Below are 17,134 nucleotides of genomic sequence, written 5' to 3' on the forward strand. Positions count from 1 at the left end.
CAGCCCATATATATATATATATATATATATATATATATATATATATATATATATATATATATATATATATATATATATATATATATATATATATATATATATATATATATATATATATATATATATATATATATATGTGTGTGTGTATGTATATGTATGTATGTGTGTGTGTGTGTGTATATATATATATATATATATATATATATATATATATATATATATATACATACACACACATACGTAAACATACATATATATATATATGTATGTATGTGTATGTATATGTATGTATGTGTGTGTATATATATATATATATATATGTGTGTGTGTGTGTGTGTGTGTGTGTGTGTGTGTGTGTGTGTGTGTGTGTGTATATACATACAATTGTTTTCGTTTTTGAATAACTGTGGTTAAGTGTTTGATTGTAATACAGCGCACAAAATAAAAATTGGTTGGATCAGTTTTCAAAAACTGATTCTTGTTCACATTGTTTTGCATTTACTGTTTAGTGACATTTACCACATGCCTCTCTGGATCTTTCTGCAAAACTATTGTTGCAAACATTAAAATCTAAGCTCAGTGTTACTGCTTGCATTCATTTTTGCAGCAACTGATAGTCAAATATACTGAAAGGCTGTGCTCATTTCCTCTTTGCTGTGATGTCCAGAAATTTGCTCCTGCAGAAAGAAACACTTCGTTCATGCATGAGATCAGCTGCAGGCAAATATATTAGCTAAATGAGAAACTTAAAAGACAACATCTGACATGAAAAACTAAGTTTCTGATCATACACATGAGTGACGCTTTATTGAGCACTTTCATCCTAGATGTGATGTTAGAATAACTTCAAACATACATTTTAATATAGTATTAGAAAGTTCGTTACATATTCAGAGACCCATATCCTTTATGGTAATAAATATATACACAATAAGAGATACAAAAGGGGGTGGGATGATAGGAATCCATTTCCAGTGAATATTTACATCAAATAAAAAAAATGGTTCAGCAGGATTGTTTATGGCAGACGGAACAAACCAACTTGTGAGTGTGCCTGAGCGGTAATTATTGCACTGCAGGGACTTCATGCACAGTCCTGGATGTTCACGGAGCTAGCCTAACATTCACACAACAAAAACAAAAACCGGTGGCCATTTTCACCAACAACAAACATTTAATACTTACAAAGAGCATCTTAGTTTAATGTATACTTAGTTTTCTAAAAGAAAGAACACATGATGTTCAATTTAACTGCATCACAGGCTTAAAACACACATTTATACAGTATTTTACCACCAATACTGCCATACTGTTTAGTATTAACACACAGAACCCACAAGGCTCCATTAGCAATTCACCAACATCTTTTTTGAGTGCGAAATATTCCATGTTGCAGACTGCAAGCATCAGTGCTATGGCTTTATAGAGGAAAAAAGTGTTCATTTTTCTAAATAAAATTCTGACCTATGAATAAAGATGCAGCTTGAGGTAAAGCAGCTCCACGACTGCCCTGCAACCCTGAATTTGCAAAAGAAGGCAACAACATCCGAGTTACAGCTCATAATTTCACTAAACACAAAAATACATCCTTGTTTGTCAGCTTCTGTGCACAGAAAAGTAGCTTTACATTTAAAGACATGTATAACTTACATCGCAAAGTTATTTTTTTAAAAGCTCTGACTTTGACCTAATTTTTGGACTTTCCGAGGACTTTTTTTGACACCATACAGCAGATTACTTAAGTTTCAGACCAAGTCCACCATCACAAGTGTAAACCTGACAGATCCAGTTGTTTTGCATCACTGCTTGGATCCTCCAATCAGATCTCAGTGAGGGTCAGTTTGTAAATACCACCAAGCTCCTCCATGCTGATCTGGAAGGTGTCCTCGTTGGAGTAATGCTTGATGATGTTGTCGTCCATGTGAACTAGAATACTGATGACAAACAAGCAGGCCATGAGAATCCTCCACAAAACAACAAAAACAACAACAACAATAAATAATAACATTTCTAAAAGACTGATTTAAACCTTTATCCCGTTTAATCATTCACAGAACTTAATTGAAACCAACAAAAGAAAAAATTCTAAACACACAAAAAAGAAATGAGAAAAATAAATAAATTAATAAATAAAACATTACCTTCTATTATTATCACTTATTTTAAATAGTTAAAAAACAGCTGTTGATTTTCTAGTAATAGTATTTTATATTTAAACACTTATTGACCCCAAGAAACAGAAATTTTACTACATTTTTAATCGATTACCCTGAATTATTATAATTATTTATTTCAAATTACTTTTTAAACCAACAAAAAAATTTTCTATCAGATTAATTACTTCAATAAAATGTTTAAATATAAACACACACACAAAAATAAAATTGGTGGATATTTCAAAAATATCTTTTACAAGCTATGACATAGATTTTTTATTATTAATATTTATTAAAATAATTTTTATATATAATAATAATATTCATCATCATCATAATCATAATAATTATTATATTTTAACTCAAACTGACCAAAAGTCAACAAATTGTTAAATAAATAAAATCTTGTGGCCAATAACAAGAAAAAATCTTTTTGACATAAAAGTTAAGTTCAAAATAAAAACCTTTGAGCTTGGTTTATTTCAGAAAGTTGAATTATTAAAACATCGGATACACTTTTCTTATATTTATTAATGTTTTCCTGCACAGATTAAGAAGTTGGAGCTCACCCTTTCTTGCACTTCTTGTAGACCTTTCCAACCTTCTCCAGAGGCAGCTCATACTTCTCTGAAATCTGGTTTGGAAAACAAAAACATATGTCAGTGTTAAATTCGCACGCGCGCACACACACACATGCGCGCACGCACACACACAGAACACGACTCCTGTAATCATATGTTTCAATCTGAAGTGACAGCTTTGCCTTTTAGACACCAGAACTTCCCTGTTCCCTCACAAGAAGCTTCAATCCCAAAAATAAACAATAGAAAGTACAGGAACAAAATGTCTGAGATGGACTCACAGCTTCCACCAGGCCTTGCAGCGTGGGATTCTTCAGCATGAGGGCATCAAACACCTCCTCAGTTTCCTTGCGCACGTACAGAAGGACTATGAGACATGAGAGAAGAGGCAAGCAGACGTCATAAAGTAGTCATTACGTTTAATGACCGGGTTCTAAAATTTCAGGGCTTACTGGAACCAAAAACAATGAAAACACTTGAACATAGAGATACTCAAATCAGCTTTAGCTGTTGGATTGGCTCTGCACTTTTACAGCCCGGTGCAGAACATCTCTGTCACTCACTGATTTACTGGTTTAACAGGTTCCTCTATTTTTAAATCCCAGTTTTGTCTGTTGTTCCAAAATGTGTACCACAGGTGAAAAGGAACCATCAATCATTTTATACTATGACAAATAAGAGCTTATTTGTTCTGATTGCACCTTAAACTGGTTACCAGTAAACTACAGAATGGATTTAAAAGTGTTTCTACTACCCCTCCCTGGGCTGCTACCTTACCACGGTGGAGGGGTTTGAGTGTCCCAACAATCTTAGGAGCTCAGTTGTCTAAGGCTTTATGCCTCTGATAGGGTCGCCCATGGCAAACAGGTAGGTGAGGGATCAGACAAAGTGCAGCACACCTTTGCGGTCTGATCTTCGGACTCACCTTGACAAACAGCTCTGGCTCCAGAACCATTTACCTTGAGAGGGGCTGGACACTCTTCCACTCTGGAGTTGCCCCCACTGAGAGGCGTCGAGCAGGGGTGAGCATATTAGTTGTCCCCCATCTTGGTGCCTGTACGTTGGGGTTTACCCCAGGGAACGAGAGGGTAGCCTCCCTCCGCCGACGTGTGGGGACGGGTCCAGACGGTTGTCTGAGCTTATGCACCAAACTACAGTTCAGATTACCCACCCTTTTTATGAGTCTTTGGAGGAGAGGGGAGGGGGGGGAGGGTGAGGGGGTGGGGGGGGGGGGGGGGGTGGGGGGGCTTGGAGAGTGCTCCTTCCGGTGACTCCCTTGTTCTGCTAGGGGAATTAAATGCCCACGGGGACAATGACAGTGAGATCTGGAGAGGTGTGGTTGGGAGGAACGACCTCCTGATCTGAATTTGAGCGGTGTTTTATTATTGGATTTATGTGCTCGTCATAGATCGTCCATAATGAACATGTTCAGGCATAAAAGTGTCCATGTGCTCTTGGCACAAGGATACCTTAGGCTGCAGCTTGATGATCGACTTTTTTGTCATCTCATCTGATCTGCGGCTGCATGTCTTGGACGCTCTGGTGAAGAACTGACCACTACCTGGTGGCGAGTTGGCGAGTTGGCTTCGATGGTGGGGTAAGATACCGGTCAGAACTGGAAAGCCAAAAAGTATTGTGAGGGTCTGCTGGGAACGTCTGGCGGAGCCTCCAGTCAGAAGAAGTTTCACTTCCCACCTCCGACAGAACTTCCAAAATTTTCCAGGGGAGGTGGGGGACATTGAGTCTGAGTGGGCCATGTCCCGTGCTTCCATTGTTGAGGCGGCCGACTGGAGCTACGGCCGCAGGGTGGCAACCCCCAAACCCGCTGGTGAACACGAATGGTTATGGACGCCATCAAGCTGAAGAAAGAGTCCTATCGGGTCCTTTAGGCCTGTCGGACTCCAGAGGCAGCTGATAGATACCGGCATGCCAAGCGAAATGCGGCTCGGGTGGTCGCGGAGGCAAATTCCCGGGCACGGGGGGAGTTTGGTCCACCATCTGGCGCCTCAGGAGGGGGAGTATAGGGTTCCAGGCCCTCTGAAAGGGCTGTTAGGTCCCTATATGACCGGTGTCTGAGCTTGGTCCGCATTGCCGGCAGTAAGTCGGGCTCGTTTCCGGTGAGAGTTGGACTTCCCCAAAACTGCTCTTTGTCTCCGATTCTGGAGTGGTCCGCAGCCGAGTGTGAAGCAGCTGGGATGAGAATAAGCTCCTCTAAATCCGAGACCATGATCTTGTGTCAGAAAAGGGTAGAATGCCTTCTTCGGGTCAGAGGATGAGGTCCTGCCTCAAGTGAAGGAGTTTAAGTATCTCGGAGTCTTGTTCACGAGTGAGGGAAAGATGGAACGCGAGATTGACTGGCAGACTGGTGCTGCATCTGCATCTCAATTTACCAGTCGATCTACATTCCTACCCTCACCTGTGGTCACGAGCTTTGGTTAGAGACCAAAAGAATAAGATTGCAGATTCAAGCGGCTGAAATCAGTTTTCTCTGCAGAGTGGCTGGGCTCTCCCTTAGAGAAAGGGTGAGAAGCTCTGTCATCCTGGAGGGGTTCGGAGTAGACCCGCTGCTCCTCCACATCAAGAAGAGCCAGTTGAGGTGGCTCGGGCATCTAGTTAGGATGTCTCCTGGACGACTCTCTAGTGAGGTTTTCCAGGCACGTCCAACCAGGAGAAGACCATGCTGGAGGGACTGTGTTTCTCGGCTGGCCAGTGAACGCCTTAGGATTCCCCCAGATGAGTTGGCCCAAGTGGCTGGGGAGAGGGAAGTCTGAGCCTCCCTGCTTAGGCTAGTTGCTCCGCGACCCGAATCCGGATGAGCGGCCAAAAATGGATGGATGAATGAGTGCTCCTCCTAGTTTATAAATCATTCAATGGAATGGGGCCAAAATACACGACAGACCTCCTCCCTGTATATACGGCCCTGAGATCTTTATGAATCAGTTTCCTTATGACCTCAAATCTGCCCCAATTCTAGTAACTTTTAAATCAGAACTGAAAACTTTCATTTATTCATTAACCTTTGAATGCACGTTTCTTATGCTGCACCTACTGCATTGTAACTGCTGACCCTTTTGTCTTTTTATTGATTATTAAATCAGAAATTAGTTAGTGTGTTTAATTTGATCTATGTTCATTTGTGTATTTTTATTGTGCTGTCACGTTATTTTAATGATCGTGCCATTCTCACTAGTGGAAAACACAGAAAATTGCCTCTGTGTCTGAAATGTGCTGTATGGATCAGGTTATCAGGTTCAATTAGCTCTCTGTACGGATCGGAGTTAATGCTAAAAATGCTTCAAAACTCAGATTTTCCTTCAGTCATTAACAACTTTTTAAAAATATGTGTGTGAACATTTTGTAGTGGACAAACCGGTTAGAACCCCACTGCTGACTGATTATAAATAGGATGTAGGGAAAAGGGCAAACTCTTATTTCCTCATACGTGTTCACGGAGTGAGCCATGATGTTTGTCGAGGCACTTCAGGCCTCGAGCACGCGCAAGCGTTTTGAAAGACCTAGAACGATCACATGGTCATTGGTACATGTACGTGGGAGGCAGTGCGTGTGTGTGTGTGTGAGTGTGAGTGTGTGTGTGGACTTCAGAGGCAGACCGTAGCAAACACAGACACGCATGTGCAAACACTTTACCGCATCGATTTCACCCCAAAAGAAAACAGAGCATCCCCCCGGAGCCCTTTACCCTACATCAACACACATGCATCACCTTTCTTGGGCTCGTCCACTCGCGGCACCTTGTTCGGGGGTGAACCAAACTCATCATCGCTGAAGGGTAATCTCCTCATACTTGAGCTGCAGCGGGAACACACAAGATAACTGATTAGAGGGCTGTAGCCACCACATTTCCAGGCCATAAACCTAAACTTAAAACCCACAAGGCTTTTCCTAGAAACAGCAAAATGCACACACGTGTATCCATTTACTGAGAAGGGGTCAAAGGTAGGCTCGGTTCGAAACTACTGTAAAGAAAATGGTGAAAACACCTCACCTGTCTTCTCCCTCCTCTGTTGTGAAAGCCTGCAAGAAGAAACACAATCACACGGATCAGTTTTATGGTTAAAAACTTGATAATAGTCACAGCTGATGGTTTCTGCCATTAGAACGGTTGAGTAAATACTGCATCTATACGCCTTCTGTCGCCGGAAAATCAGTCGACTCGATCAAAGGAAAAGTAAACGGCCAAGTCCAAATGCTTTCCGGTGTTGACCCATTTACGTTTTGTCAACGTTGGCTGCAAACAATACATATGTGCATATTTATACAGAGGAAAGCATATGATCCTGAAAGGAGAGTAAAGTTCACACCTGAATCCTGCTTTCATATTTTTAAAATAAAACATTTTTAGACATTTGATTATAAAAGCTAGAGATCAACCGATATAGATTTTTCTATTGCTGATATAGAGGTCAACAGATTTTTTGGGCCAATTTTTTGGACGTATTGGTGGATTTATTTAGCAATGACGTAAATATACATTTAAATCACATCTGGCACCAGGCTGCTATGGATGTGCCCATTTGTAAAACAGCTCTACTAAAGAGGTACATACAAAAAAATGGTATCAGCCCACTGAAATATCGGTTTATTTCTAGCAAAAACTGAAAAAGTTCATGTAAGAAGGGAGAGGGAAGCTCTAAAAAGAGCGCTACGAGTGAAAATGCATCAAAAAATATTTTAGAACCTGCAAATTGTCCCTAGACTCATTAAATGGGTTAAAACAATCAGATTATAGTGGAATACAGTTAGAAAACTGATTGAGAGGATGTAACCAGTTTCAAATACTGGATTGAAGAAATCTAATTAATTATCAATCCTTCTTTTTTTATTCCTGGAAACATGCAGCGATTCTGCTCTGTGGCGTTATTGATCTATGGCTGATAGCAGATTTCTATTCTGGGAGCAAAGTCAGTGAACTCGTCTTATCGGGGTCTGATTGCACAGCCTAAATCAAGTTCAGCCTCGCTGAAATCACAAAAAATAACTCTCTGTACTTCGGTCACCTACAAAAGTAAACTTTAAAACCAGGGGGAAAATATTTGCCGATTGGACTCAGCTCATGATGTTCATTGTGTGAACAGCAGGGGGCAGTCACACTGCATCAATTAGTCGCGCAACTGCAATTATTAAAGAAAACAGTTTAAATATTTTGTGTTCTGCGTGTACAGGATGGGCGTTTATTCATGCATGCACACACACACACACACACACACACACACACACACACACACACACACACACACACACACACACACACACACACACACACACACACACACACACACACACACACACACACACACACACACACACACACACACACACACACTGGGGATGTATTGCAGCTGTTTGAAGCTGATAACCTCACATTCATTCCCGCAGCTTTCCTGTATTTTCGGTTCTTTTCTTCCGCTGCACACATAAATCAATAAGAAAGCTGCTCCGCCGTTTAAAGTGTGCCCTCGTCTTCTCCGAGCATACGAACACATGATTTAAGGTAGGATAACTATTGGGCTTTAGTTTTGTTCTACTCCTGGTTTGTTTTGAGTCACTGGTGAATGATTCATGGTGTGAGTAAGCATTCTGAAACTCTGCCATCAGCATAGGCCTATCAAAGCTGGAAATCAGAACTATCTGTTCCTGCCAACAAGCAAGCAGGCAGGTCACCTCAACCCAGCTGGTAGATGGGTGGGAGGGAGATGAAAAACAAACTGTTTATGGACCACCATCCTCGCTGCATGACCGTACCATCAGGATCATGCTCATGTTTGGAGAAAAAGGCAATAAAAGGAAGCGGGTTTATTGTATGCTGGTTTAAACACTCACATGGCGCTGGAAGTTCGAGAAGTGGATGTCAGGGATGAAGAGGACCGGCTGGGTCTCAAGGTCGGACATCGTTTTGAAGATGGTCACATCGTTTCGCTTCTGGAGGAGGGGGACTTTCACGTCTGGAACTGCAAGAAAAACTCTTTAGCAATAATTTATCAACAGTTCCAGCTGGGTTTTATTATGGAAACTTTTATTATTCACATTGCTTTTTATAAAAAGAAATGACTGATTTATTTTATTTTATTTACTTTATGGCACTGACAGCACTCAGGTAGGTGGAGGTAGTTTGAAATGTGATAAATATGCTGCTGAGTCCCTCTGTTGGCTGATCTGGAGCCGTTAAGTCTCCATTCACTGGACCTTGTTTGAAAATTACAAACTAACCTTAAAAAAACCTACCTGAAACTATTGAGCAAAACAACTTTTAATTATATTTGATTCTATTTTATTCTATTTTTAATCTTATTATTCATGTTATATGTAGCACATTAGTACCGAAGCAAGTTCCTAGTTTGTGAATTGTTTGTTCACTGACAATGGTAATAAACCTATTCTGATTCTGAACTTCAAAAAGATCAATGCAAATAAATTTGGAGTGATTTTAAAGGGATACCATACTTTTCTGATTTTTAAACTGTTTTCTTAAGCCAGTATGTGCTAAAACGACCCTTTACTGGGTTAATGAAATGTTACTCAGACCCCACCGCCCTTTAGCCAGAATACCGCACTTGCAACTTCTGACTTTCTGGTCCGTTCACTGTTGGACTTAATAAAAGTGGAGCTAACATGCTGGCGCTGGAGTCTGCTTCGAGCAGGTTTCCTGCATGTTTTAGATCAAGAACACAGCTGATTTGTTTGATTTAGTAATTAACCGCTCCTGTAGACACTAATGAAGGCTGAGGAGACGTTTCAGCCGTTAGATTAAGGTGTTAAAATGACGAAAGCACAGCAGTAAAGCAGCCAAAACTGCGTAGTATCCCTTAAAATTTTTCACAGTCCTGCAGATATTCTGAAGATAAGAACACACATGCAGAGAGGAACACAGTAGCTTGAGTCTGCAGGTTTATTCACATTAAAAAAACGGGACTCACACTGAAGGCTAGGGTTGAGATCCAACACCTTCCCTTTCCGGCGGGACTGTTTCCTCTCCTCATCCCGGATCTTCCTCTCCGCCCCCTTGTCACAGAACACTTTGATCTGGCAGTAAGCGCGGTGGATGGGTTTGTTGCTGCGGTTGTTGTAACTATAAGTGTCGATCTGCAGGTTTAGGGGAAGGCCCTTCACCCCCTTCTGAGAGGAGAAGTCTGTGCTCAGACAGTTCACAGAAATGAAGATCTGTGGAGAAACATGATGGACGGTCAGACAAACGAGTGACGAATGAACTGAATTCACAAAATTAACCTTTAAAACTAAAGTTTTTGTCCTTAGGTTAGATTTGGGCCTTCAGCATTCAAGCGTTCTGTGCTGCTCTCTGGTGGTCAACTGGAGCAACGACATGTTCATTTCATATTCCTTTGTCCTGTTTTTACTGCAACCAGGTTCTCATTGTGTCAACAAAATCCACAACAGAAGGTCAAAAAACACCTGACAGGGGGAATCCAAGGAGTCAGCAGCTGACTTTACTCATATTTTATATTTATTCAATAAAATAAATTTGTATATCTTGTACTTTTTATTCATAAAGCAGTAAAATAAGATTTAGAAGCATTACAATAATCAAATTTACTTTTAAAACTCTTTAATGTTTTAAAATAATTTTAAATTATCATTAAAGAACATAAAACAGTTTTTTCAGGTTTGTTTGAATGTTTTTTTTTAATTCTTTAGGTTAAAAACTCCCACAACGTACATAAAGGCAATGCAAAACACGCAGCAGGGGCTGCTGTTTGCTAAATTACCATCAATACATAGATGATATATTTATTTAACCCCCTCAGGGCAAACACGCACCTCCTCATGTAGAAGGCTGTGCGTCTCATCTTACTTCACCACATTAAAAGTCACCTTAAACCTACAGATATCTAAAAAAAAAAAAAGAATCATCTAGAACAGTTAAAACCTTCTAGGACAACACATCTTCATCTGAAACCAAATATCGTACCGAGGTGATGTTTCAAAAGAAAAGCAGACAGCGAGGTGGTTACACACTGGATGAAGTGTCAAAAACAAACAAGGATGAACATCCTTTAAGTGGATGCTTCGAGTCAACATCCTGGATCGTGCAGAAAAAGATACGTGCATGTGACTTTATTTATGTCAAGTGTTTGCAGCCAAGAGCTGCAGATGGTGCAACTGTCTGTTAGGTGGATAATTATCATAAAGATCCACAATGAAGCTTTTCTCCTCAGACAAATGCCACAGAAAAGCTGCAGCAGGGATTTGAACCTGCACCCTTCTCCCAACTGCACCGCCGTGCATTATGAGGCATGTGCTAACCAACTGATTTTAAAGTCCTGGATTTATCCATTCAGTCAGAATTAAGATTAAAAAGTTAATATTTGCATTTTTGTTTCAGAAAGTGATCAAAAATAAAATGATCTGGGTTGTTTTTGTGAACGTGTGTTTTTCTTACTTTTGCCTCTTCGTTTGTGTCCCAGGTGAAGGAAATGGCGTTATAGGAAATCTCCTCAATGTTGCCGATGGTGTTGAAGCTCTCCTTGTAGTCAGCTGAAACACACACGCATCCATAGCATCATTAATATTCAGCAAAATGATATTAAACATTAGACAGCAGAGCCAAACAGTGGCTACATTTGAAAATAAATCTAAATTATTTCCACCTTCTGATGGGAATTTAGATTAAAAAGGATTTTGAGCGACTCAAAACACTTGTTTTTAAACCAAAACTGGAATTTGAGCCCCTTACAGCCCTGTAATCATCCCTTACTGGTAGAACGGAGCTCCAACAATAAAACAACTCCCCTTTTCCTGCTTTGCTTCCTTTTTGTTCAAAATAAAACTTTATTCTGGAGTTTCTGATGACAAAAGCAGAGGTTGTGGACCTCACCGATGTCGAGGCACCTCTGTTTAGCCGTGTGCTGCCTGGAGTGCCAGTACTTCCAGTGTTTCAGCTGATCATCTCTGCACTTTTCTTCCCCAAACACCACCATCACCACACTCTGTCAAAAACACCATAAAACAGATTCCTGTCAGCTAACGAAGAGAATTAGACAACCAAATCCTAGTTCTGCGGCGTTTCGTTGGCTTTTCTTACCCTGACTTTGGTGATGGGTTGCTGGATGCCTTTGTTGTCGACTTCCCTGAGGGTGATCGGGTAAAACTGTCCCTTGTTGAGGTACGTCATCGTCCCGTCGCCCGTTTTCTGACGCAGAGACTTTGACGCCTCAAGGGAGTACTCAAAATTACTCCTAAAAGTGCAGATGAACAAAAAAAAAACATGCAGAAAAATCAAGAAAAGACTCTTTTTCTCTTTATTGAAACAAAGCAGTTGTCCGCTGTCTCCTCTGAGACAGACATGAACGAGGCCTTTCAGCAGGGAGGTGTTGGGACCTGAATGGCGGTGTGGAGTTGTGTCCGCAGCGGCGTGACTTACCCCGGCGCTGTGCCAAACTGATTGTAGTCCTCGGGCGTCATGGAGGCCATTCGTAACTGGAGATCTCCCGGGAAGGAAAACATCTGCAACGCACAAAGAAAAGGGATATTTATAGTGTGTGGAGCAAAAGGGGGACACATGAGACAAATAATAATAATAATAACAGATTTAGTATATTTATTTCTTATGGCAGTTTCTGTTTGCTTCACATGATTAAAAATGGCTTCCGTGCCACCCCTCCTCCTGTGTTCAGCGCTGTTGGGTTACTCTAAAGGTAATTCCCCTCCAGGATAAAAACAGAAAGAGGAGGGAGGAAAGACTTTGGCTATTGTACGAGAAAAGTACAGCACTTTATTGTGTTGGTGAGACAATGGCATAATAACACACTGGCCACTATTTTGGCATGTTCAAATAAAACCAGGGAAGGCTGAGCCCACCGCTGGCTCCATGGGATCAGGTGAATATCCCATTGTCTGATGGGAAAGATCCCAGCGGGGTGGCGGGGGGGGGGGGGGGGGGGGGGGGGGGTGGCTCCGCACTGAGACCATTAGCAGAGTTTAGAAAGGAGGCAAAAGGAAACGCTCACCTCCTGGGAACCGTCCTTGAATCCCTCTGAGAAGGTGGAGTCCGGTGGCGTGCGGGACTGGGCGCCGGGGCTGCACTGGACCGCGCTGGGGGTGAGGTGGCGGTTGAAGACACCAACATGGCCGTCAGTTTCGTTGCAGTTGTTTGGCACGGTCACAGAGAAACCGTGGGTGGGCACTTCTGTCTTGACCGGGTAGTTTGGCACTGTGGCGATTGAAACGGTGACAGTCGTATCTGAACGAACAAAAATCAGTGGACTAAGAACCAGTTTCTGGTTTTCGATCTGGATTTATTTATTTATTAAATTTATTTATTTTTATGTATGTATGTATGCATGTTGCTGATCACGAACAAACCTGGTGAAGGGAAGTGCGTCCTCTTGTCCTGCGTCAGGTGGATATTGACGGGTGTCTTGAGGACCTGGATCCTGTTCTCCATACTGGCTTCCTGGAGGGGAACTATGGGATGTCTGGGCTGGATCTGGAGCCTGAAACGCAGAAAGTGTAGACTACATCAGGGAAACCAGCCCAAAGTAAATACTACCCGTTTCATAGCATGACATCATATTTATTCACAAATGCCAATTTTATTACAGATGCACCGATTCTGGGTTTATGGGTAGATACAGATTTATTTAGAAAAACTATAAAAAACAGGATACTTTTTTGTCGTTTATAACCCTTAAAATTATGATGCTGCAAGTAAAAACTTATACATTATTTTTTAACTACTACTTGGTTTGTTTACAATTGAAAAAATAAAAGGTACATAAAGGTGCTCTGAATTTTCAATCGGAATCTCCAACTGATTTAGTAAAAGCGGGACTTTATTTGGTTTGGGGCCTGAGATTTAAGACCTGAGATGTTTCCAACACATCTGCAGTGGTGTCTACAAATTAATACCTTGTGATTCAGTTTCTATGAAAAAAAAAGCTCTGGCGCTCTTGTTTCAGGAAATATAAGTTAGCAGGTCAAGAATGGAGCAAAAGATGGCAGGATTTGGTGTCCTATTTCCTGATATTCGGACTTCTTTGATTGGCTAACAGCAACACGACTCTACCACTGACTGTTTGCTTTGCAACCTTGATGTTTGATCTCCACAAATAACACAAGCCTGGAGGAGTTCTGCCGTGTGGTGAAGTTGTTAGTGCTAACAGTTAGCTTCTACTAGCATCTCTACGGGATGCTAGTGCCAAAGTGAATGTGTTTTAACAGCGTGACGTAGATCTGACTGGCTTTTCTAATCCGAGTGTTTCCAGGTCTGTTTTCTACCGGTGGCTAATGCAGCAAATAGGCGTTGGAGACTATTTTCATGTTTAGCCTGCATGTGACTGATCGAATTTCAAAAATAACAAGTAAAAAAAAAATGTTTTTCAGTGAACTTGCTCTTTGAATTCAAGTTTTTTTTTAGAGTTGAAACAAAAAATTTCATTTAAACACAATCCCGGCAATTTAACCGAACTATTAACTATACTCGTGTTAAATCTGCATTCTTGTAAAGTAAATATTTGTGTGTAAATTAAAAAAATCAGAAGCCAGAAGTGAAATTTTGAGCCATGTGCAGCTTGCTGAGCTTTTTACAGGGGGTGGTATTAGGAGAGGTCTGATGCGCACCTTTTGTTTGGATCCACATCAGAGACCAGAGACTCAGTCTTGGGCTGTATTGTTCTCTTGTCCCTGGGCACCTGTATACGAAGGTAAACACAGCCGCTGAGCGTCTGACCACATCACATCCAACAACTCGGGTCATCCTGCTGTCTGTGTGCACCGCTAGATCAGTTACAAACAGCAGCTCTGCCTAACAGATGCTCCTGAATGGTCAGGTGTCACTATAGAAGTTGGATTTCCATCAGTAGCCTAAAAAACGTAAATTCTACACTGTAAAACTTTTTTGAGAGCTCATACCTCATAATAGTCATAGAGGAAGCCCAGGGCTGCAGCACTGTCCTCGTCTCCATTGATGCTCATCATGGCCTTGGTAGCGGCGGTCAGCGGGTTCTCCAAAAACGACTTCCAGGCTTCGTCTTCTGTGGTGAAGGAGCGACGCTGGCCTCCATAGCCCTGCTTGTTCTGCAGAACCAAGACTGCTCGCTTACTGCAACAAAAAAAGAAGAAGTTTGTTTTAGTCACTGGGGTGCTAATCGACTCTACATGAAGAGTGTATGCTTCACTCGTTGGTTGATAGCAGTTATGCCTTTTTTTTTAGTTCCAGGAACTTAAAAATAACAAATAAATCAGAGCCTACTCAAAAAAACCAACAAACTGGTTATAAGTGTGACAAACCAACCATGTCAAGGTTGTTTATCTCCAGGACTTGTTGTTCAGGCTTTTCAACGATTGTGCAACAAATCTCAGCCATCGCACAACGGTGGCGTGGAAAAAAAAAGATGCGCTACAGGCTCGTCCAGTGCAACGACTCCGGTTCGGAGGAACGCCATTGGCTGAGGAGCTGGCCGGTAGTGACGCACCTGACTTGGTCGCATTCCTGCGGTTTTACTGTGGGGTTTTTTTTTGGTTGACAGAACCTGTTGGTGAGCAATAATCACGAGTTCTAAGGAACTCATCGCCACCTTTAACTTCTTTTTCCTGACGCTTCCATCTTGTGGGGCCCTTACCGACTCGTACGCCGAACCAAAATGAATGATTCAAAACATTTTTTGTCATTTCAGGTCCCAAAACAGCTAAGCTGTTCCTGCCACGTCTCATGTTTACAGTAAATCCAAATGTTTACCCATCTGCTTTTTACCTAATAATAGCACAAAAATACACCTGCTCACCCTTTTCCACCATTCCTGTACAAACTCAGTTTCCATGTCAAGTTTCTACAACAAATGCAGCTTTTCCCCTTCAAAGAAACAAACAGTAATCTGATTCTGCTGCTTTAATGAGAAATATAGGAGGAATACAAAAATCTGACTTTTTAAAAACAGGAAAAAATGACACCAGAATGGCGCTAAATGTTATTTTAATGCAAATAAACATTTGAATCGGCAAAAAGAGAAAGAATAGATTAAATGAAGGTTTTAGTTTGGCAAAACATTTGAGTTATGCAGCGTAAAAATCCACCACAAGCCTAGATAGTGCGGAGCTTGCTTACATTGTCTGTGTTGGGGCCAACGCCTAGCAGGTGTACAGTTTCACTCCTCTCAAAAGTGCTTTTTTTGTTGTTGTTGCCCTGATAATACACACAGAGTGGTGTGATCACCCCTAACGGAAAACAAGTCAGATGTTCTTTTTTTATTCTAAGCCACGCATTCCTCAGAAAAACAGCTGGTTAGGGTTAGTAGGGTTTATTCCTGAACAACCAGTGTTTGATCCACGCTCGGGACTGTTGCAGTTTACAACAAACCAAACACTAAACCGCCCATTTCGATCATGGGAGCCTTGTTCTAACCGGAGCCTCGGCTCGCACGACAGGTGAAGGTACACCTGTCCAGGCTTGAACATGACAGGTGAACGCAGCAGGCAGGGGGAAAGCTGCATGGGAGAATTAAACTTACCCACGTTTTAGTCCTAAAATGACGCAAAAAACATGTAAAAAGAAAAAAATAAAGTGCGACAAATACCAGAACAGGTGTTAAAATATCAAACCGCAGCTGCAGGTCAGAGATGCACCGAGTTTTTTTTTTTTTTTTTTTATCCATGCCATAAAATCAGGCGAAAAGATGCAAAAAGAATATTTACCAAATTGAGAATTTTAGAGGAAAATGAGCGTGGACTTAGAGCAGGTCTCGGAGTGGAGAGTCAGGACAACTTACTTGTCATCCTGTGACATCTCTGTCGGTCGAACTGGACTTTCTAGTTGGTTCTGAAAATCCGACCCGTCTTCTTTAGCTGGAAAACTCCTTCACTGGCGCTGGATGAGGGCCGCGGCAACAAACAAGGTGTCCCCTACTGAGAGAACGGGTTTTGTCGGCTTTTCTCGCTTTTTTGGGGGGGCAACGTTAAGAAATTGAGGCCGGTTTTTACCTGACAAGGCCACGGATTGGATTACAGGTGTCCGGGGGGCGTGGTCTCGATGTCAATTACTCAGCGTGCGGCGGTGATTGGCTCAGCTGGTGGCCTATACCTGGAGCCGTAGACAGACTTCAGATGAGGAGATTTTTACCGAACAGGAGGAATTCTTCTTTAACTCTTATTTATTTACAAACACTCACCTGGACACTCACCTGGAATGATCTAAAATGTTAATATTCACTTATCTGCACTTTGTTTGAGTGCTTCAGAACGTATGTTTTTATCTAAATAATAAAACAGCCCCGATTCTGATTTCAGATGCCGATACCATTTTTGATTTTTAACCATTCCTGATCTGACCATACCATCTAAACCAATACAGCGAGTCAGATTCAGGAAGGAAAATGTTCCATATCAACTATTTCTTATTATGATTAGTGATTGTGAGTTTGTGGCGCT

The 17,134-nt window shown here is 41.5% G+C and overlaps 1 protein-coding gene across 4 annotated transcripts; it reads right to left on the minus strand.

Annotated features, from left to right (window-relative positions):
• Positions 1-778: 778 nt before the first annotated feature.
• On the minus strand, positions 779-16,638 carry grhl1 (grainyhead-like transcription factor 1). Of its 4 annotated transcripts, none has more exons than XM_015969988.3 (16): positions 16,477-16,638; positions 14,624-14,813; positions 14,333-14,403; positions 13,076-13,206; positions 12,721-12,923; positions 12,135-12,217; positions 11,796-11,949; positions 11,589-11,700; positions 11,154-11,248; positions 9,673-9,916; positions 8,579-8,706; positions 6,744-6,772; positions 6,462-6,547; positions 3,019-3,104; positions 2,726-2,790; positions 779-1,934 (listed from the first exon to the last, which is right to left on the minus strand). In XM_015969988.3, the coding sequence occupies exons 1-16, from the start codon at positions 16,491-16,493 to the stop codon at positions 1,820-1,822; spliced, it is 1,809 nt and encodes a 602-aa protein (XP_015825474.3). In that variant the 5' UTR covers positions 16,494-16,638; the 3' UTR covers positions 779-1,819. The 4 variants fall into 4 exon arrangements, with proteins under 4 accessions (XP_015825474.3, XP_015825473.3, XP_015825476.3 ...); XM_015969987.3 differs by having other exon boundaries at positions 12,721-12,953; XM_015969990.3 differs by having other exon boundaries at positions 12,721-12,953; positions 16,403-16,633.
• Between the last annotated feature and the right edge of the window lie 496 nt (positions 16,639-17,134).

The sequence above is a fragment of the Nothobranchius furzeri genome, chromosome 18 (assembly GCF_043380555.1).
Source record: "Nothobranchius furzeri strain GRZ-AD chromosome 18, NfurGRZ-RIMD1, whole genome shotgun sequence".
Taxonomy (NCBI): domain Eukaryota; kingdom Metazoa; phylum Chordata; class Actinopteri; order Cyprinodontiformes; family Nothobranchiidae; genus Nothobranchius; species Nothobranchius furzeri.